The 22,062-nt window shown below is 42.3% G+C and overlaps 1 protein-coding gene across 3 annotated transcripts; it reads right to left on the minus strand.

Moving 5' to 3' along the window:
- Positions 1–1,524: 1,524 nt before the first annotated feature.
- On the minus strand, positions 1,525–14,663 carry LOC117232168 (netrin receptor UNC5C-like). 3 transcript variants are annotated; one of them, XM_033491372.1, is made up of 14 exons: positions 14,444–14,663; positions 13,998–14,253; positions 11,245–11,483; positions 10,369–10,582; positions 6,700–7,038; positions 5,694–5,861; positions 5,262–5,426; positions 4,203–4,238; positions 3,865–4,135; positions 3,644–3,792; positions 2,830–3,563; positions 2,109–2,497; positions 1,932–2,033; positions 1,525–1,856 (listed from the first exon to the last, which is right to left on the minus strand). In XM_033491372.1, the coding sequence occupies exons 2-14, from the start codon at positions 14,056–14,058 to the stop codon at positions 1,685–1,687; spliced, it is 3,039 nt and encodes a 1,012-aa protein (XP_033347263.1). In that variant the 5' UTR covers positions 14,059–14,253; positions 14,444–14,663; the 3' UTR covers positions 1,525–1,684. The 3 variants fall into 3 exon arrangements, with proteins under 3 accessions (XP_033347263.1, XP_033347264.1, XP_033347262.1); XM_033491373.1 differs by having other exon boundaries at positions 11,245–11,459; positions 13,998–14,663; XM_033491371.1 differs by having other exon boundaries at positions 13,998–14,663.
- Positions 14,664–22,062: the final 7,399 nt, after the last annotated feature.

Below are 22,062 nucleotides of genomic sequence, written 5' to 3' on the forward strand. Positions count from 1 at the left end.
GCATGAACTATATAAGAGAACTTACATTAGACGGAATCTCAAACGTAAATTGCATGTTTAATCACGTACTTTACTTTCCTTAGTATTTCCTCTGTCTTATAATGAGACATAACGCACATAATATCCAAAAATATGCAGAATTACATTCTATCTAAATATGAAAACGTGAAATTGTATAAAAGTATTCGCAGTCTACTTACAATAATCCCATTGGATATAACAAAGTTGGAACAATAGTAACTTGCAGGACTTTCTACTATTCCATCACCATCCTTGATGTACTCGACAGTCAATAATCACCAGGGATGCGTAACACCGTTCAGCTTTCACAATCCATCACTCTCCTCCAATACATACTTTTACATGAACGCAAAGAAGACAGCCATCTGGCGAGAGTCGAACGAGCGACAAATCCATATTCACGGTATTAGCGTGAAAGGGTAGTTCTCCAGTATACCCGACGACGCAGGTTAACAGCCATTGTCCGCTGGAATTACCAGCAGCGGCCTTCCGTGATTAAACGGTTTCCCCCACCGCTGGTCCGTGGTCCTTGGAAGAGGGTTGAGATATGAGGGGAAGGGTAGAGGTAAAGGGATACATGCATACCTATATGAGGGCTGGCATCCACGCATACCTATAGCTCCTCGAAGCTTGCCAGAATCCCAGGACCCTCACTCCCATGTTTAGCCGGATAATGCCCATTGTTTCGAGCATCCCACGCATCCTTGCTCTTGGACGCGATACCTAGTAGAAACCCCGAGCTGAAATGCTCGCGACGCGATACGATGTGTTCGAATGGCAGCCAAATGGCCGGCTAAATGCACTCGCGACTGTATTCTGCTGGCACCAGCCTCACCATCGCTTCGAGGAACGCAGACTCTGGTATTCAGGTGCAAATTGGCCCTGTGAAGGCTCGTTCGCTACTTCCGATCTTCCTGTTGTATTGTTGCGGGACTGACATCTTACGGATCTTCGGTAGATCAGAACTGGTGAACTAGGATTCTGCGTTAGGATCGGTTAGCTTTAGGAGGCTGATAATGGCTGTTGATCAAGTATTTGAGAATCGTTGTAGTGAAAGATCTATACGAATGAGATAGCAACTGACGGTGTTGAAGAATAAATGGAAAAAGGTGTTGTTTAATGGAGTGGCCAGTACGAAATCTAAATGACAGAATTTTTTCTTCTTTCTTTTATTCAGACTGGTGTTTGTGAGGGATTAGAGATTTTGCAGATTCTTGAAGCTAAAGTTAAGAAGAATACTGAAACAGATGATACTATTAAGGACTGGTAGAGGTAAGGAGTAATTAGAAGTCAAGCCATACCAAGAAAAATTTTCATTGAACTTGTAGAAAAGAGTAATGCTTGTGAAGCATTGTGTCTTCGTCACGTACTCTTCATGGTGAGTGAGAAAGCCACCAAAAAAATTATACGGTCAACTCAACTGCAAATAAAGATAGGGATAAAAGGAATTTGTTACAGACCAGTAATAGGAATGTTTTAGGGTTGTAATGTAGTAAGAACCAGTGCTTACTATAAACGAGCTTTATGTACAAACACGGTCGTTGCGTCTATACAACGTGATTCTACATCGATTCCTCTTATCCATAATATAGACTTCGACTCTCTTATATGTACAAAATATTGTAAAATTGTAAACGAATGTTTGCTTAATGGGCAATGGATGTTAGATCCATGGACCTAGGCGACTTTCGAGGACATTGGCAGCGTCCACGCGTCCCATCAGTCTTAAATGATTCAAAAGATCCGCGAGAGCCGTAGCTTCCTGATGTTTTGCCTCCCAAAGATCCAAAATGTGCTCTGTTGGACTGGATTTTGTCGCAAAGTAATCAACGTATCTGCATAAAATCATCGATAATTGCAACCTTTTGCCTTTCTTCATCTTTTCACAAAAACAGTTAACAAACTCTCACCGATCTACTTGAAGTCTCTGCGCTAACATTCTCCAATCGTTTCCTCGCACACTTGGCGGATCGAGACACTGACACAACTGTCTTCTTAGCGTCTTAGAAAATCTTCAGCGAATAAAATTATCCAGAATTATTAAACTACGTGTAAATTAAGAAAATAGAAAGGACATCGAGTGATACCTGAATGGTCTGGGAACAATTGATTCGGTCGACCTGTTCGAATTTTTCCCACGCAAAACGATGGATGATTCAGACTTCGTGGCTCTCTTTCCACTAGAAGTATTTCTCTTCATCAAATCCAGATCGATTCTTAGGAAGAGCGCGTGCTCTTCGAAACCACATTGACAGACTCGCAGCTCGAAGCTGAGCCTTAAATCGCCAACGGTTTTCTCGATCCTGAAGGATCTTCTCACACTGGTTCTCGTCGACGACCAGATTCGACGATGTGGAACCTCTTGACGCTCGACGAACCCGCTTTCTCTGTCTTCTAAGTCGATTCGAAGTGGTGAACCACCTGCTCTGAAGCCTAGCGCTCCGTGGTCGATTCGGGAACCGCCTAATCGTCGTTCCTGTACGAAATTGAGGAATCTCAAGCAACACTTAATGATTTGTAAGTGTTATTTACAAAGTAAAATGGCGCCTAAAAAGAATTCTAACAATGGAAAATATGAATTAAACATTGTGTCATAAATGAAGTACCAAATAAATGTATGTTCCATTTTTCTATCATATTTTTTAAGTAATTAGCAAAAAATGAAAAATTAATTGATAAAAAGATGTGATCATGTCTGAATTAAATGAAACGATGTGTAGAAGCAAATTTGGGGTTTGGAAAGTGTCATTTTCTAAATGAAATGATTGGAGTTTAATCTAACAGTGAGAAATAATGTTAAAAGTCAACCTGTTCCACTACAAGCTTAAAGGCAGCCTTCGTGTCCTCCATTAAATGGCACCTGATGTGATCCTTCTCGCGAGACAGGAACACAGCAACACAAATCCTCTTCACTGCCAATCCAGGCGCGATCACAGAATTCTCTCCAGCGACTGCATACACACTAGGACTCTCAGTGACCAAAAGCACTCCAGAATGATCTAATTGTGCAAATGGTTGCCCAGGAAGATTTATAGGCTCGCCTCCCAGTGTAAGAATCTTCCTCCACATAGAACCAGAAGCGAGACTAGAACTGGTAGACGAATTGCTCGAGTTGTTAGACTTTGTCTCTAAATCAAGATCCGTGGACCAGAGACTCAGTTCCCAGTTTCCAGTCCTCAATTCGGCACAGTGTTCAAATTGGAGGATCACAGGCTTCACCAGGTCGATTCCATTCGGACCACAAGCCACTATTGCTGACAGTAGAGTCAAACCAGGTGGTAGACCAGGTCTCAGAGAATCGTCTCCTAGAACAGCCAAGTGTAAAGCGTGTCTTCTTCCACGAGAAATGGCTCCTTCTGAGATGGACATCGAAACTCCAACTTCTGGAACCACTAGAAGGGCGCCTTGATCATCGACTACAGCTCTCACGATGAATCCACCGGAATCTTCGTGGCTTCTGTCGTCTTCTCCAAGTCTCTCCTCGTCGTCGTGGTCGTCGTCGTCCTCGTTGTTGCTCTCCTGGGTCGCCTGGCAGGTGGAACCTAAAGACCAGATGTTACCAGGTCCGTTTACTATCTGTTTCTTGATCGTCGTGTTCGAGTTGATGGTACTCGTTTCTTACGAGATGATCGGCCTTCCTCGTTATCAGATAAGCCTTTGCCACGTTGGGAGTTCCTACAGGAGGACCTGGCGACGGAAGAACTAGGCGATGGCCTTGTGGTCGAGGGCAGTGAAAGCTGCGGCACGTCGTAGTGGTGCTCCGAGCAAGATCTGCGCACCATCAGAAAGACTTTCAACGAGGGACAAGCATCGAAATGGGTTTAATTCTTGAGGGTCGTTTACCTAGGCATCCTAGATGCGTTTGACTCGTCTATCACTTGTTCCAGCCGCCTGTCTACAGAAAGAACCGAACGATCGTTCTTCGAGACGACCGATTTAGCTAAATCTTCTGGGCGACGGAAGTCTAACCTGGCTATCCCATACAGGGCTCCCATTCGTTCTTTTCGACGCAAAAAGCGCAGCACGAAGATCATTAATACTGCCAGAATGATCGCTACTAAGCAGACAGTGATCCAGAGTGCCTGTATGTTACTATTATCGATCGCCCTGGTTGCTGAGGAAAACAACGACTTTCAAACTGATTTTCTATGGATAGAACTGTTCTGTGCAATGAAATTTACCTTCCTTGAAGACTCGCGGGTCGTCCTGTCCCAAAGCTGCATGCGATAGCACGAAAAACGTTTATTTCATGAACGGACAGACGTGATCTGAGAAAGTCTGAGGAACATGAGTAACTAGTTACTTATCCGCGATCTTTATAAGCTGAACAGTCGCGGTTGATGTACCATTGTTCTTATTTTCAGAAGTACCGCCAACTGGATCATAAATCTTGTACGAAAGAAATATAAATGAAGAGTATATGAAAAAGTAAAATGTAAGAGAATAGAAACAATATATATATATCTAACTTTCTTGTATACATTTCGTAGTTATCAGGAGATATAGTGATGAAAACTAGGAATATATATTTTCGACAATAAAAAAGAAACGTGGGAAATAATGATAGAATAGTTCAAAATGTCCATCATCTGCTACATAACACAAATTTCGAAAGTTCTTCTAACAAATTTACAAGGATAGCTCGTCTACCTTATCGTAAATATATGAATTATTATTATAATATCATGAATAGTTATTTCCAGTATAGTATTGTGACGGCCATGTAAAACTCTACAAAAAGCCATTAAAGTTCTCACGAATATATCATTATAAATTCACAAAATTTCTATGCATAATTACAAATTAATAATTTCGACCATTCTGTTAATTCTATTACAGTATTAATTCATCGCGTTCCACCCCGACAATTCATCGGCTGAAAATTTAATTCGACCTCTGCCAACGATGTGCCGTCTGTCACTGAACAATGGAAATATTTGCGTCCAACGACCGGTTAATCGAAGGAGGTTACAACGCACGCTTTCCGTCCTATTTGACCCCAGCAAATAAAGGACCAGGGTCTTTCTGCGAGTCATTATTAATTTAAATCGTATCTTTGCGGCACGCATGGAACCGCGAACGACGACCATCGGACGTGACGCCGGACAAGGGAAGTCCGTTCGCTCGTAATAAATTGTTCGTTGCTGCCCCGGTCACGAGAATATCAAGAAACAAAAAGACACAACGAAAAAGAAGAAGAGAAGCAACGAAAAAAGGAGGCAAACGCAGCTGGAGCTCACCATTACATCGATCCATGGAACAAGACTCGACGATGACGTCCTTGCCTTGACAGGGACGACCACCATTGCTCGCCGGGGGGTCGTTGCAGGACCTCCTTCTTACTCTGGAACAATCGGGACCGCATGCGGACCACGAGGACCAGCTTGACCATCTGCCGTCGACCGCTGAAAGCAACGGGTGAACTTGAAAATCCCGATTAAATCTTGGTTATCAGATGTATCCTGCAGCTAACGGGGACCAAATGATTACATCTCGTTGTGTTCTGTATACGCTTTTGACGACGAGGCTCGTCTTTGATCGTTTCGTCGATGGGACAAGAAACAAGACTGTTTTGAGTTACAGAGAGGAATTACATAGTTGGTTATAGAGACACAGGTATGGAGTAGTATCGTTGTAATTGTTTTGTAATTGGTTGGTTCTGTCGGTCTTACCGGGACAGGAGGGATTGCACTCGACCCTCTGCGTCAGTGGACCTGGACAGGCTTGACCTCCATTCATGGCCGCGGGATTCGTGCACGTTCGTGTTCTCTTTTGTACACCTCGGCCGCAACGAGTGCTGCAGTCTGACCACCCTGACCAGGAAGACCACCCGCCGTTCACTGGGAACGTTTTCAAAATGGGTGAAACGTTGTATTGGGAAAGGGTGTCGCGTTTGCAAAAAAAAGTGACGAGGTGAAATGGTAGTTGAGCATTAACCCTATAGCGTTTCAACCTGCTGCGTTCCATTGTTGAAAGAGTTTCTTCGAATCTTGACCATATGTAGTTTATATGCAGGATGATAGATATGTAATACGTATTATTAAATGATAGATCATTATAATTGTAATAATCATAATGATATTCTTAAGCATATTGAATCATTGACGAGTGAAGCAAGGTTTCATATCCAATTTTTTTTAAATTTAGAAGTATAAAAATTACGCGTGGGCACATAAACTAAATCATCAATAACTCAAGAGAAATTTCGCCCTCGAACTGGTTTGAAAAGAAGCGAACGACGTCTTACTAAGGTAGTGGGCGAAAGAACTAAAGCTATAGAATGGAAAACAATTCGTATTTACTCTTCTTACCGAGATTTCAGATACATTCTCCGATTAGGAAGTTCCGGAACAAACAATGAACGCGTTGGAACGTCAGCAAGCGTTTCGACAGAAGTGAACGAAATTACAGGAATCTCATTAAACTCCTTCAGGAACAACAATTAGCATCAGTCCTCTGCCGCGAACTTAGACTACAATCTCTCACGCAACGCACCACCGATTCCCCCTTATTGTCTACCCAGACACCGTCTCATTCTCCTATCCCTCTTCCCTGGCCCGTATCTGCGTTACGCTTAATTATCCCTCGATACGCGATCATCGTTTCTAATTACGTTCGCTCTGATCCGCGATTTAATGCAATATTCATGGGTCCCACGGAATGTGCAAGAGGTCTCACCATAAACCGTCAGCACTGCCGGTTCACTGACCCGCCTGGCAGCAATGTTCTCAGCGACGCACGAATAATTCCCCTGATGCCTCAGCTCGGCCTTCCCCAGGATCAGGTGTCCATCTACGGTTTGAACGAAGTTGTTGGCCGCTGTCACGTCGTTGGGGATGCTGTCCGCCATAGAAGAGACCGGAGTGGAGCTGGTCATCGTCTCGAGAGGCGTGCCATTCTTCAGCCAGTAGACTTTCGGTTGTGGCACTCCTAAGGGTGGCATGCAACGAAGTTCCGCGTTTCGGCCAGCTTCCACGGACAGCGAGTATGGCGGCGACAGGAAGTGCTTCTTCAGGTCTGCACACGAGGACCACCGCGCACCAGTGGCAGGATTTTTTTAATATTCGTCCGGAAACACGAGACACGAGAACTCGACGAGACACAAGGGCGCGGGGAAACAGCAGCGAGGGAGCAGGCCACTCAGCGATATTAGGCCGCGTATATAAATGCAAGGGCGCTTTCATGGACCGCGACTCTATGCTCCGCACTCGAGCAGAGCCTCTTTGCACCGGTCAGGAGAAAGATTTTGCTCGATCCGCGAGGGTTGCCACTCTGGATAGCCAACAGCATATTATTCGCTGTGGATCCACGGAAAAATAGACGCTTTTATATCGCGAAGGGAGGGACTGGTAAGCAAGAGCGTGCTCCCGATCCACCGGTTACATTCTTGCCCTCTGTCAGACCGTCTAGACTACCTTTGACCCCGTATCACTATCAGGAATGCTTTTAGTACGCTCGTGAATGGGGAGTATGAACCGATTAGATGGAGACCGCGGTTGCGTTGTACGGGGCGTGTTATAATTCGTGGTGCAAATAGGGTGTGAAGAATTCCTTAATTTAAATTAAGTCGAAATTATACGAGAAATTGTTTTGCCTTTAAGAAGAAATAGAACGAATTACAAGTTCATATCCTTTATAATTCACTGAGTTACAAAGATCGTAATAACATTCATACAAGCGGAAATGAGACGATCTCGTGAATCAATCATAGCGTTTAATCATTAATTTTAATTAGCACACCATACTTCTTCGGTAATTAGATTCTCCAGCTTTGATTGTGCGAAAATGAACTACCATAAAGATTAAACTCTCTCATTAAAAGAATGCTTTGTTTTTAAAGCGAACGTGTCCGGACAAACTGGAAAGAGAATGATCTTGTTGTCAGATTTTCCGCGTAATTTCCTCGGCGATTTTCTTAGGAGCCATGCTCGCGTGTTGGTACGCGGTTTCGCCGGGTGTTCTCCAGGAATTTCAGCCGTGAAATTAAGCTGCGTTCTCGCGGCGAATCATCGTTTCGAGGCGTGCAACGAAATTACCGCAGGATTAATCCAAGCTCGATTTCCTCAGGTGGATCGCGGCGCGAAACGACGCCGTGTTTCGCGACGAAACGCCATCACGATCAATAGCGTCCCGCGTATTCAATTTCGAAAGCACGTCCGTTTCCTGTTTGCTCGCAAATACGAATTTAATTCTACGTCCTGTTTGTCTCTCGCGTGTTTGCGCACCGCGACGCGTCTGGCGAAAATTGCTCTTTCGACTCTTGAACTTCCGCCTGTGGCAACCCTCTGTTCGGTTTTATCTGCGCGCGAAGAGATCTTCGATCTCTGTAAAGGAAGCGCGAGGATGGGAGAAGCTTGGAGGTTGCTTTTGGAAAGATGATACTGGCTACTTCTGTTTGTTTGAGAGCATGACATGACTTCGTGCTCAAGACAGTATTTTAGATTCAATATAATGTTTTGAAAACGAAATGTGAGATTTGAATCCTTTGCACTTTAAAAATGTTTCTATAGGATTGGCCAAATTCAAGATATTTTTATAGCGAAGCCTGGTACTCAAGCAAATGTTTTAAATATAATATAGCGTGATGAAGAAAGAACAAGATTTTATCCCTTTGGACTTAAAAAATTATTTCGTATGATCAACAACTTCAACACACTTCTATAGCGAAGCTCTTCACACTGAGAAAGTCAAAAGGTTTGTTCATTAATAGAGTAGCCTTTGTCCATTTTTATTTTTCATCCATGATGAAAATCGATCTATTCATTTCAATCTGTGCATCCAATTATTTTGTAAACTATACGTCATTAAAACAAATGTTTCGAACGAAATACGCTATCTAGAAAAAGATATTTGAAAATGTCTCTAACATTTCAAAGTAATCTTTGCTTTCTTCGATGCAATCATATATTTTATATTAAGCTTTGAATATACCTGGTGGTAAAATGAATTCATCGACTTATAACATATATATTTTAAAAAATCATTCGGTCATTTACGGTCGTCTAAATCTTCCTCATATCAAATCACCAATCAAATCGCCATCAAAAGTAAAATCAGTTCAAAAATCGCAAGTCGTCTCACATTGTTATGCATCTGGCGTCATTGCGGTTCATGGGTTACCGTTCCAATTTGCATGGTAACAATACACCGTTGTTGTCTCCACCCCCACGAAAAAAAAAGAAGAAAAAGAGAAAAGAGAGGATAAAACGAAGGGTAGTCGGAAGGTAGCGCAACGTTTCTATATTCACAGGTGTTTGCTTTGCAATAGAATATCGATTAGATTTTGGGCTCGGTTTACGCGTCACGAGATATTCGATGAAAACAAGCGAACGCGGCATCCCTCTGCGCCACTACCGACTAACCCTCGCCGACAGCGAAGCTTATGGGAGTGAATTTCGCGGCGGGTATCTCGAAAACCCCTGTTCGAGAGTTGGCTCGCTCTAATCGGGTTAATGAAGTTACATTTTATGGTCGATTCCAGGTGTTAGTTGCTCCCGGCCGTTTTCTCTGCACGACCTAAGTCCTTCTTTCATCGTTCGCTCGAATACGCGCTACAATTGCGAGTTAATTCGTTTTCACCCTCTCTGTGTTCACCCACGTCGCCCCTTTTTATTTTGCATTACGTATCTTTTCTCTTTTTTCCGTCATATAATTGGAATTATGGAGACTATTACTCGACGAACGTTCGTTTCAATTACATCGTAACATGCTGTCTTTAATGGAACAACTCGGTGTAGCAGTAAAAGTTTAGTATCAACCTTTTCAAGAGATATATTTTCGAGAGTTTAATTTGGTAGTAAAAAGAAATTTTCTTTCTTGGAAACTTATTTTGGGAAGAAGATATCTGATTTGGACAAATTGATTGGAGGCTGTCTGATCTGTCGGACTCAATCTACTTCTCCCTATATTGAGCTGGCGCTGTATTTATAGTGGAATAAATAGGGGTACCGTGAAGAACGTCGAGGAACTGACCAGATTGAGGCAGGATAAATTTATTATTTCTGGTATTGAATCATCTATTTATGCGTTACTACCCTCGCGAATTACGTATTCGGTATCTACTGTACATTATATATCCATGCATTATATCAAATTCGATGAATTATATCCGATGAAATATGTCTTTTCCTATGTAATTATTCACAAAAATCCGCGGTCCATTCATAACCATATCTTACCAAAAGCAAGATTCAATGGAATCCCAGAGACTTTTGCAGGATTGAAGAATCAAGCATGGAAAGTGGCACATACATGAAATGGGACTATCGAAAGCTGAGTGACCAAAGAAAAGCTCGAAGAGGAAAAGAGAGAGCGCCGAATGGATAGATTGGAGTGTTCTCTACTTACAAGCGACCTCAACCGTAGCAGGCTGCCCTCGAATCTGACCTGGTCCCGACCATGCCACGCACTCGCACTTGAACCTCTCCCTACCGAAGTACTCCTCGACCTCGTTCCTCGTCACGTTCAACTCGACCTCGACGACCCTCGTTCCGGTACGAGGGTCGACAAAATCCTGGTGCTGCGAACGTTCAGCCCGGTCACCGTTACAGCGAAAATACACCTGCAATGCAGCACGGTTCGAATAAGACGACTAGAATAAGGTAGTAATTGACGGCGCGTGAAAAGGGTCAGAGACCAACGGTCGTCCACGTGGTGGGTAGAGGTTTTTCGAGTGGTTAATAAGGGTGAAGAGGAAAATGACGGGACGACGGCGCTTGGACCTGGCCTGTTTCGCGAACAACGTGCGAAACACGGAACCCACCGAGCCAAAAACCTTCTCTTGGATGCAAAAGCGACGACTATTTGCCTCTTTACTACGCCTCTTCGACGCTCTATTTTACGAATTTCATTGTGTAATGGAGAAGCTGTAACTTGGAGAGATTAAGGGGCTCGTTTATCGCAAAGGCGTTGTACGATGAACTACTGTAATTTTCAGTCTTCATGAAGGAATTGGAACAAATGTGGAAGGTGGGGGTAGGCTGCGGTATGTGCTGAATTTTTTAAAGTTTATCACGTTTTTAGAAGGTATGCTAGTGTTACGCGAGAGGAGTTTAATTCTTATCACTATACTCTATTACTAAGGGGAGATGTAGGTTCCATAAAGAAGAAATTTTTCTTCGCTGTGCTAGCAGTGAAATACGATGCCATCTGAAGATTTTCGATTAATAACGATATGTGCCTTCTTTCTCTGATTGCGACAGAAAACAGGTTTATTTTGCGTACCTGAAGAGCGTGTGCTGCGCGGCAATGAAGGGTAGCCGGTTTCCCTTTGACTACGAACGTGTCAACGGGTTCCGCTAGGAAGATCGGCAACGAGCCACCAGCGATAAGATCGATATCGCTGTTTATAGTTGCACTTTCGTAGTCACCATAATCGTAGTCATCTACGGAATAATTTTCTTCGTCATCTTCCTCCGCGTCTTCCTCCTCCTTCGTGTCTAGAAGCAAAGGGTGAAGTTCACCTGAAATTTACGTAAAATGTATATCATGAATCTTTTGTTTCAACAAATCTCCATCATTAACAATTTTAGATGCTCTGCGATATCAGTGGAATAGCATGACAAAAGTGGAATTTAAATGATTAATCCAATTATAGGAAGCCGAGGGAACTTCCCTTGAACCATGAATAAATGATTAAGGCGCTTAACTTTGGCCGCCACGGACGTGAGGAAAAGTGAAAGTTGAAAGAGAATGAAGTAAGCGGCAGTGTAAAGACAGGGACGCTTCTAATTTCATATAGTTTCATGAATCAACTAGTGTTCCCTTTCGTAATATAATTATTCTAATCAAGAAGAAATCGTAGAATCTTTAATGCAAAATCACACACTTCTCTACTTTTTACAGCACTTATAACCTCCATAACATCCTCTATCTGACTTAACAAATCTATCTAGAGCAGTTACTACATGTTCCTATACATTCAACCAAAATTATAATTCAATTCAATTCAATTCAAACAAAATTAAAATTATAATTTTAATGAAAAAATCCAATTATAGAGTATTAAATATGTAACCCCCGAATTTTTCAATAGAAATCTATAATTCTCTAATAAAAAAAGCTTATACCATTACAATCGCATGAATTTCATCTACAGTTTCTCCTCCAATTTCAAAGTACCACGTCCTTCAATTCTGTTGCATTTATGCAACTCTGACGAAATATTTCATTATCTGGTCTCTAATGAGTTAACGCATAACTCCACGTACAGCCGATAAAGATCGGACGTCGCAACCGAGTAACACGTGCATGGAGTGCAAAGCGTTAATTCAGCGAGTGAAATGAGCCATGCTCGCCGAGAGATCCATTCCTCCCCGATCATCGTGGCTGCGGATAACAAGCCAAACGATGTCTGTTCTCGAGCGATCGAATGTTTGTCCCACCTCGACCAAAGCGCGATTCTGCCCACGGTAAATTTAGACGTCGCGCGATGGAAACGGTAAAGCTCGGTTTAACGATGCGTACGGGATTTTACGTCGTGTATCAGTCAGCGGGATCCGCTCGCTTAAGATCTCTTAGTCTTTACACTTGGTCTCCATACCATGTTTCTCTATCTTTCTCTTTTATCCTCGTGATTCGTTCGGTCCGGCTTGCACACACTCTAAGTCACAGCCAGAACTTTATTACCCGGCACGACTAGGCGATCGCGACTCTTGTTTGACTCGAAGCAGTAAACCGAGAGACGATTATCCTCGCTGTCACACTCGCGGGAAAACATGTCACGATTTCGAGCCAGGGCTTTGTAGAATATCAACGTTGCACGAGTAAATTCAACCCGCGAATTTATCTCTGTCGCCCGGGGGATGTTTGGACGTGTCCGAGGACACTTCGAACGCGACTCTGTGTAAAGTTCTCGCGCGAGTTGTTAACACTGCGGCGGCGAAATGTAAAATGGACGAAATTGTTTCTTTACTTTTAGTATTTCACCACATACACTGCTAAACCAAAAGTTTCAGTACACTGTATGTTCTATGAAATAGAAGGATTTGGAGAGAAGTCAGCATAAAATACTGTTATCTTTGGGAATTCTTTTGACAAAAATTCAAAGCGTAAAAGTAGAGGAAATTATTATTAATACGTAAGATTACCAAGAGTAACAAGAATTTATATATATTTGATAAAAAGAAAATTATCTCCAAAAATGCACCGATACAAATATATAAAATTTCTACAAATTCTGAATATTCTGGTATTTTTTAAAATTTCGTATGCTGACTTGATATTCGGAGTGATTTTTGACAAATTTTATGTTTCTTTCGCGATAAAAATCACGGAGAATATTTTTTTATAGGTATTCTGTCGAGATTTTTATGGGAAACGTGTGATTCGTATTCGCGAATTTAATTCGCTCGCTTCATATTTTCGCGATCCTCTTTCCGGGATATGATTAATTGCCTCCGGTGTCGCGGACGCGAGAATCAACGCACCAGTTCATTTACATTCTGCTCAGTTTTTGGTTACGTGTTAATCTTCGCGCCCGCTCGCTGTTAAAACAGCGCATGGAAATTCGCTGGAATTTTTATAATTTCCTGAACTGTGAATTTTCATTATTTTCTTTCTTTTTTGCATTCAGTAATGAAAATTATAGTAAAACATTTTTGAAGAAACATCAGTAACTCTCTATCTGAATGATAGTTAGAAAAGTCGTATTATTCGACTGTTTTTCCAACCACATCAAGACGTGTCGCGATAAGCAAAGTTCTGGCGAAACACAAATGCAAACGCGACAAAAGTTCGCGACCAAGCAAACACTAACAATTTCATAACAATCGAACAGCCAGACCAAACTCTCGTACCTATGGACAAGGAGCGTTGTTTGATTCGGGGATTCCAAGCACGAAACTCCGAACTCTCGAGCTCGAATTCTCTATTTACCATGGACTCATAAGTCTACGATGAAAAAATGTTCCCGCTGCGAAGTTCGATGCTGTCTATTACAAACCATAAGCCGCGTGGTTAAAATAACTCATCCTTACTCTCGAGAGTGCTGGCGAGGCGTAAAAGCGCCAGAAGCAATATGCTGATCTTTAGCTCCATTCTCGGCTCACATCTCACTGAACCGTTTCCCCTCGACCACCGATGAACAAAAACAGCATACGACCACCTTACGCTCCAATCACCCTTCAATTACACGATCAAAAATCCATTCAACTTCATGAATCTTCATTAAAACTTTTATCACCCATTGTCTATCTTATTACCAAACTCTCTCTTCACATCTTCAATTTCTTTCTAAGAATTACAAATCAAATATCAAAATATCGGATAAACCATAAAGAGAGAAAGAAATTAACAAAATGTCAGAAGAATAGAAAATTATGAATTCAGAGAGAAGTTGTTCTTTGATCGTCGAAAAAAAGACACGGGCAAAAGAAAAAAGAGAAGACTGAAGCGGCGTTAATTGTTCGCAGCTTCGAATTACATGACGAATCTGCGCGCGGTACGGTTCGCTGCGCTTCCGTTCGAGCGTGCCGCGTTGTAGCACGAGAAAGATAGGCTGAGAGAGGGACACGTGACCGGCTGCGAGAGACCCCCCGGTGTGCGCGCGATCGACAAACGGAACGAAGAGCTATCCGAAAGGGGGGAATTCGGAATGGAGTGTTGGCAGCGCACGATCCTCGCCGCTCGGCACGCGGTAGACGACTGAACTTGCCGACGTGCGCGCACCTCTATATATATACATATATACACGTCTCGCTTCGATAGCGTCGCTCTTCTTCATCCCCTTGTCGTCGGGGGTAGTGGTGGCGACGCCGCTGCCACTGCCGGAGACGCGGAGGTGGTAGTGCTCCGGAGAGGATGCCGGAGGCTGCGCCTTCTTCCGCGAATGCCGAACCACCATCCGTCGCGGCGAAATCAGACGCGTGCTCGCTCTTTTGCGTGCGCCGGCCATCTCTAGCTCGATCCTTTTTATTTATCGGTTATTTTCTTTCGATGGACACAGGGGGTGCGAGCAATTCAAAGTCGAGGAGTCGTCGACTAACGTATCAGCGAGTCGTGGTCGTTGGTTTCGCGGGCAAAGTTCCAGTGAAGGTGGAAGGGGTGAGATGGAGATTTGATTTCGAAAGTAATGAAGATGATGCGTGGAGGATGTTTCGTCGAGTTTGAAGAGGTTTTGAGAGGTTGTGAGAGGTTTGTGAAGATGTGTATTGGGAAATTGGTGCTCGGTATTGGGGATTTGAGAAGGTTTTAGAGCTTGTTACTTAGAATGTAGAAGGTGGGTAATTCCAGGTCAAACGAGTCTGTTACGCGGATGACATTTCCCTAGGAATAGAAAGGGCGAGGTGGAGGTTCTAGCTGGAAAAAAAATGAAGTCGATATAAGAATGATACTTAGCATGGAACGAAGAGGCATTGGAAGGTTGTGAGAGATTTGTGAAGTTGTATTTGGGATAGTGTGTATCCAATCAGTGATTTGGATAGGTCTTAAAGCTTAATTTGTTGAATTCGTTTTCAGAAAGTGTTAACTTTTCCCTCTTAGAATTAGTTACTTTTCTTTTAAGATTGACCAAACATTAATTCTAAAAATGAATTCACAGATTATACAAGTTCATATATACGTGTTGTACATACAACATCTTCAGAGAGAATAACATTCCACTGATAATTCTTACTATCCAAAACTGGCATAAACTTCATTGAAGTTAGCAACGTGATCTTGACACATTGCGAGGATCCAATTTTCCACCCATTTGTCGGTAAAATAATGTTGTGCGCGGTCATTGTTACTGCGGCTTCGTGTGGCAGCTGATCAGGGCCGGTAAGGATCGAATGAATGTCATCGAAGAGGACGGTCGGGTTGCACGAAGGCGGTTGGCGAACGAGTCGATCGTCGTCGAAGAGGATCCTCGCGGGAACGTATGGGATTTCCGGCGGTCGATCATCGGCGATCCGCTCGAACGTGAAATCGGATCCAACCACGGGAACGGCGTTAGAGGCGTTGTTGATGCTCGTGACGTGTTCCTCGAAGGGAGGGCGGCATGTAACGGTAAACTAGCTTCCGAATCGGTTGGTTACGCGTCTAAGAAACCGATACCTGGCTTGGTGTAAATAAATCGCTTCGAGGGGATCTGTTTCCGTTCCGTCTTGTCCGCTGGATTAACTTTTGTCGATGCTTCACCGTGATCGTTCAACAGAATATCGGCTCAGGTTACTCATCATACAGGTTGAAAAGATTCCTTGAAAGTGAAATGATGATTGGATAGCTGGTAGAGATTCTTCGATTTACGATAGGGAAATCGGTTTCGTAATTTCAATGGAATACTGTTGGCAGAGTGGATTAACGTAAGGTTGCATCGATTCTTTCGACGAAATGGAAGGCTATAGAAATTCTTCGAATCATAATACAATAGAAAAGCTGGTTTTGCTGATTACTTCGAGGAAATTGCTAGTTGATAGACATTTTTTGAGTTATAAGAAAAGAAATGGATAGGAGCATGAATCAAAACGTATACGAACTGTACCGATCCCCTCTACATGTGTCTGTATATATTAGCACAAAATCTACTAAATACCGCAGAAAGATCAATTTTGCAATTTTGTTAGAATATAATTAATAAATTCGATCAATATAGTGTAGGGTGCACAGATTCCTCTGACATAAAGTAGGATGTAGTTGAATACCTGGTACAAATTCTTCGAGTTACGACAGAGAAATCAGTTTCGCAATTCGAACAGAATACAGTTGGTAGCGTGGATCAACGTCAAGGTGTTCTCGTGAAACGGTACTAATGGACTGTGCTGCAATCACGCTGCTTTTACTTAATGGAACAATCCCGGGCCATAGTAAATTACAACGGAACGCGGAGATTTACTTCATGTTTAGAAGACAAGAATGTTGCACCGTGGCAAATGAGATAGGATAACCATTGTTGGAATTTATAGCGCACTATTATGATTGCGCTGTTTCTCAGACGTTTTACGAGATTGTTTTAAGAACTTCGTCCCGAATTTTCTATCGCGTTACTCTTTTTATACGGGCTGTTGAAACAAAGCAGCTCCCTTGGGCGAGATTCTATCAAAGAGCCGCAATTTAATACAGGATATTCTCGACTTCCAAACTTAATTCCAGGAAAATTCGTTCTTGAAGTTAGCGACTGGATTACAGGATTAAAAGGAAAGGATATAATAAAAAATCATCAGGGATATTACATTTTGCCTACACTACCAGCCTAAGTTTAATGAAGTAATCAAATTTCTATTAGTAGGACCTTAAAGAACTACAACTTTTTTCCACAATATAATAAACGATTAATAAATATCAATGTTATGAATCACGATCTGATTCCCCAACAAATAATTCACCGAATTATACTTTGTATAATACCATGACAAAACCTTAGAGAATTACATTTATTCTTAATGTAACAATTAATAAATATTAACTTTATGCAACAAACATTCATCATCAATACGCATAATTTCCTACTACAATAAAATCCCAGGAAATCCCCGAGCATTAATAAATATCAACCTAACTTCATAACTGTGACATCAATTCATTTCTACTGCATATTCACTAAATATCCAATGACTTATCCCCACTAAGAGCTCCACGATTAACATTCCACATCACATAACTTTCTCAACCCTCCTGGAACCATTACAACACTTCCCCAAGAACAACTTGGTGCAATCTCCACAAAATCACACCCCGTCGTTTCCACGATTAATACTACCCTCGCGCGTCGGATTAGCGAGCGCGCGAAACACACGAAAGCACGAGTGTGCCCCACGTGATTCCAGACGAACACAAAGTTGTCTTAATCCAGATAAATGCGCGTACACGGGGAATAGAGCGCGTTGGCTGGTCGAAGCTTGACTTACATCGATTGCACTTTCTCGCAGATGGCTATCGCGCGCTTTTGCGTTCAACGCCGCCTCTTAAGCCATTTAACGTAAACACACGTAGCAATTTGTCCGATGGTTCATGTCGCCCTCGGGAGCGCCTGCGACCCGTCCAAGTGATAGAAGAAAGAAAGAAAAAGTGGCGGAGAGAGGAGAAAAATAGGGTGGTACAATGAGCATCCATAGTTGGGGAAGAAACGAAGGGTGAGTGACAAAGGAGGAATAAGGGAAAAACGGAACACGAGGGAAGGGTGATCATGGATCATGACGTTTTGGGATCATCGAGCCTCTTTGTACAACGTTCTCGCTGCCAAGTGAAGGATTTGTCTGTGAAAGGGGTGTTGACTTTTGGAGAACTGCGATTCAAGCGGAGGTCTGATGCGTAGGAGGTTAATTCTACTTTGGAAGTAGAATTAGTGAATATGGGCAGACACGGCGACCGTGTGAATTTTGGGCTATCTGTATGGATTAATAGAGATATTTAGTACTTTGAGGCTAAACTCTGGAGTCAGACATTGTGACAGTCTGAATTTTAAATCATTTGGTATAAATTTTGAAAGGCAGATATATGCAGATTAGGAAAGCTATCTATTAATTCGTCGTGTGTTAAATGTTGAAGTAACTTTAACGACCACCTAAATTTCGGAGTCAAATCTGGCGATAGCCTAAATTTTAGTGCCATTTATTATAAATTTTGGGAAGCATATGTAGATTAAGATACTTACTAATGCAGGTGTGTTAAATTTTGAAATTCGATCTGATGATCGCTTACATTTTGGGATCAGGCACTGTAAATTTTAAGCTCCGCACTTTGAATATTCCACATTAATGGAGCTACTATTTCGCTATGGTTTCGTTACATCAGAAAATTCTACAAATACATTTTTCTAAACCCTATAAAAGTATTTAAAGTAAATTAATATCCTCAACCTCACTACAAGTTCACACACTTAATTTACGCTTAATCTACACTCAATTATCCTCTACAAAATTAATCTAAAAATACAAAAAGATCTCAAATATACCGACCCTATCCTTCATTTTATCCTACGCTTATCTACACCCCGTACACTGCAAATATCAGGATCAAGAGAACTGAAAAGAAAAATGAAGAAAGAAGGAACTAGAGCACAAGGGGTAGCGACGGAGAGAAAGACGACACAAGGAAGAAAAGGGACAATAGAAGGACAACGGAAGAGAATAGAGGCGAGGGAAACAATCTGGCAGTACCAGCCCGCGGCTAGAACGCGGAAAACAACGGAAGAAAGCCCGTGCTCGGTTACTAGCCACGTTCCACAGCCGCGACTAATTACGATCGCTAATTTCGCGCCCGAGTAAGAAAGGAATACACCGTTGACAAAAGTTCTTCCATAGACGGACAAAGGAAGAAAAATCGCCGACTGCTTCCTCGGGAGGAGAGACGTTCGCGAGTGGGTGGCAAGGTGCTCGTGTGCACGCGTTTAAATAAATTACCACGTGCTCGTTTCACGCGCAGCATGTGATATATCATGTTAAATCGAGATAAGAGGCGGCCAGAATTATTAACGGGCGCGAAGCCTCGAGGCTTACGAGCGTTCGACTGCTTATTGGAAAGGACGCAGGACTCGGTAATGTCGGGCTTTGTTCGAAGAAGCCTCGTCGCCTACGCCTTGCCTCTTGCCAGTTGGTTGAAATATTCAAACGTGGAGTACATTTCCGGTGTACGGAGACGTCGAACGCTGCAAGTTTCGCGAAAGGGCTGTTGCGTGTCTGAAAGGGAAGCTGTTTGCCTCGGGAATGTGGAAACACTGCGAAGGGTGTACAGTGACCCGGAATGAATCCCTTTCCTGATCTCGTTTGATTTCCGCTCAGATTGCAAGTATGAAGGGTGGTTTTGCAAAGTTTTACTTGCTACCTCGTATTGGAGAAATGTTAGATTGTAAGACTTTTAATCACTGAATATAAAATAACAACTATATTACGTATGAGTAAAATAATAATATCTTCTAGGCAATTTTTTAAATCTTTTTTTAACAAATAAGTTTATCTTTATCATTTCGTGTACGTTATTTCAAAGTTGAGAATTTTCTGTTTCATATATGAATTGCAGTTTTATATTTACGTATATAAACGAATCTCCCTTTGGGTCCAGTGAAATATGAACCAGGAATTCCATATGTTACATCCTAATAATAAAATCAAACAGTACAATAACAATTCAATTCTACAACAACTCTCCCTTAATACAATTGGACTCCCTCAATCATTGTCTTTCTGAACTCCTACTCTCTTTCAATTCTTCAACGATTCACTTATTGTCAGAACTTTCTCACTTCTCAATCGTATCGTCTAGATCTATCTTATATCTTATAAATCTCACACGATAACACACATTCTTTTCAGATGCGGTCAAACTTCCACATGGCTACTATATATGTCAAATCTGCGTGTGTATCCTTTAAATTATCCCTTACTCGCTATCAACAGCTTAATACGAACGTTCATTTACCGCGCATATGAGTTCTCACTACTACAATAGCATCTAAATTTTCCTAATTTTTCCTTAAACGGAATAAAGTTATCCAATTATAAAACTTCCTAATTTCAATGTACCCAAAATTAATACCGGTGCCACGAAGCGGTGCCAGGTCGTGCTACGTAATTTCGCGCGACTAATTTTAGCCCATGACGCAGTTGGAAATTATGAAACAACCAAAATCTATTAACGCTTCGACCGACGTGTGCGAGCGAAGCGAAACTGAAAACGGCGGGGCCAAAACGATCGCAACAGCGAAATAACTGAAATCGGGTATGGCAGGAGACGTGGCGCGATGATTACGTGCAAACAAACGGTTTTATACTGTTTAATGACGTTCCGCGTCATTAAGCACACATATCGGCGATCTCGTTTAAATCGGATCTCGTTAATTGTGTCCACGGAACATGGAAAATACAAATGACAAACCGTGTAACGATCCGCTCCATCATTAAACAAGGATAATCCCGATCGAGTTCCAAACTCACGTTGTGGAAGGCGTGAGAGGTTAAAGACATTGTGGCGGTCTATCTATGAATCGTAGGAGCAACGATAACATTGACCTGCGCTTCGAAAAGTAGCACATTTAATTTGTCTTACGAAAAAATAGAAGTTTGACTCAGATGCGATTCAGAATATCATACTTCGTTTTTCTTCCCCGAGAGTAGCACATTTGTACGTTTTACTACGAAAGGAATACAGAATACAATGATTTTTAACGAAAAGTAGCATGTTTAGTGCTTCGTAAAATGAAATAAGTTAGACCTACTACTCCTCGTAACGCGGATGGAGTCAAAACATTAACAATTCGACTAGATATCCACGATAAATTTGCCAGAGGCTGAATAGCAACTATTGGCCCTGTTTCGTCGATAGGGCGCCACGATTGTTATTTAACTCGTCTCGACGTAGGTGTAGTCATGCGAATCAGCTTTCGTAATTCCTTTCTGAGAATCGTACCATGAAATAGGAGTGAGAAGGTTCGAGCAGCTTTCGCTGTAATTCGAGTTTCAGAACGCTTATCGTGACCGCTCGTGGATCGGTGCAATTTGCACGGAAATGGGGTAGAGGCTTATCGACCGCTGTTGGTATCTTGGAGTGGTCTGGTCTTTCGCGGTCTATCGATTTCTATATATATATATATTCTTTGATTTGTGTAATAATGCATCGAAGTCCGGAAAGCTTCAAGAAACTGGATGCACTTAATAAGACTTCGATGATTATCCTCGTTACTACTCGATCGGTAACTGTAATGTTAAATCCAATTCTGACTAAAATATCATTCCAATAAACGCGTCTCGAACAAACTAAACTCTACTGTATCACGATATGGACCACATAACGGTGGAAACTCATTTTTAACATCTTACGTAACTCAATATAACTCTTTGGTTCAATCATCCCCTCTGCACTCTGGATCCGCAACTTTCCTCAAGAGGTTAAAGAACGTTCCGCGAAAAGCTCAAACGTCACTCATACCTCCCTGTTCTTCCGGAAATAGTGCGAGCATTACACAAGAACGCTCTACTTTTGCCTCGTGCGGCGAGTATAGCCACAGCTGCACAAATACATCGATTTACCGACGACACGATGTATTATCGATCAACGAAGGAAGCACGACGTTGGTCGTGGCGTTCGATCGATTGTATGCCTCTCTTAGAGGGCTGGCGCTGCTGCCTC

Source organism: Bombus vosnesenskii, unplaced genomic scaffold (assembly GCF_011952255.1).
Source record: "Bombus vosnesenskii isolate JDL3184/JDL3185 unplaced genomic scaffold, Bvos_JDL3184-5_v1.1 scf7180000013285, whole genome shotgun sequence".
NCBI classification, from domain to species: Eukaryota; Metazoa; Arthropoda; class Insecta; order Hymenoptera; family Apidae; genus Bombus; species Bombus vosnesenskii.

Bases quoted from the DNA above. Each gene is read 5' to 3' on its own strand.
- LOC117232168 (XM_033491372.1), bottom strand. From the start codon at position 14,058: ATGGAGCTAAAGATCAGCATATTGCTTCTGGCGCTTTTACGCCTCGCC. The intron at 11,484-13,997 runs GTAAGGATGAGT...CGTAAATTTCAG, and splicing joins CCTCGCCAGCACTCTCGAGA to GTGAACTTCACCCTTTGCTT. The intron at 5,427-5,693 runs GTAAGACCGACA...CGTTGCTTTCAG, and splicing joins GTGCAATCCCTCCTGTCCCG to CGGTCGACGGCAGATGGTCA.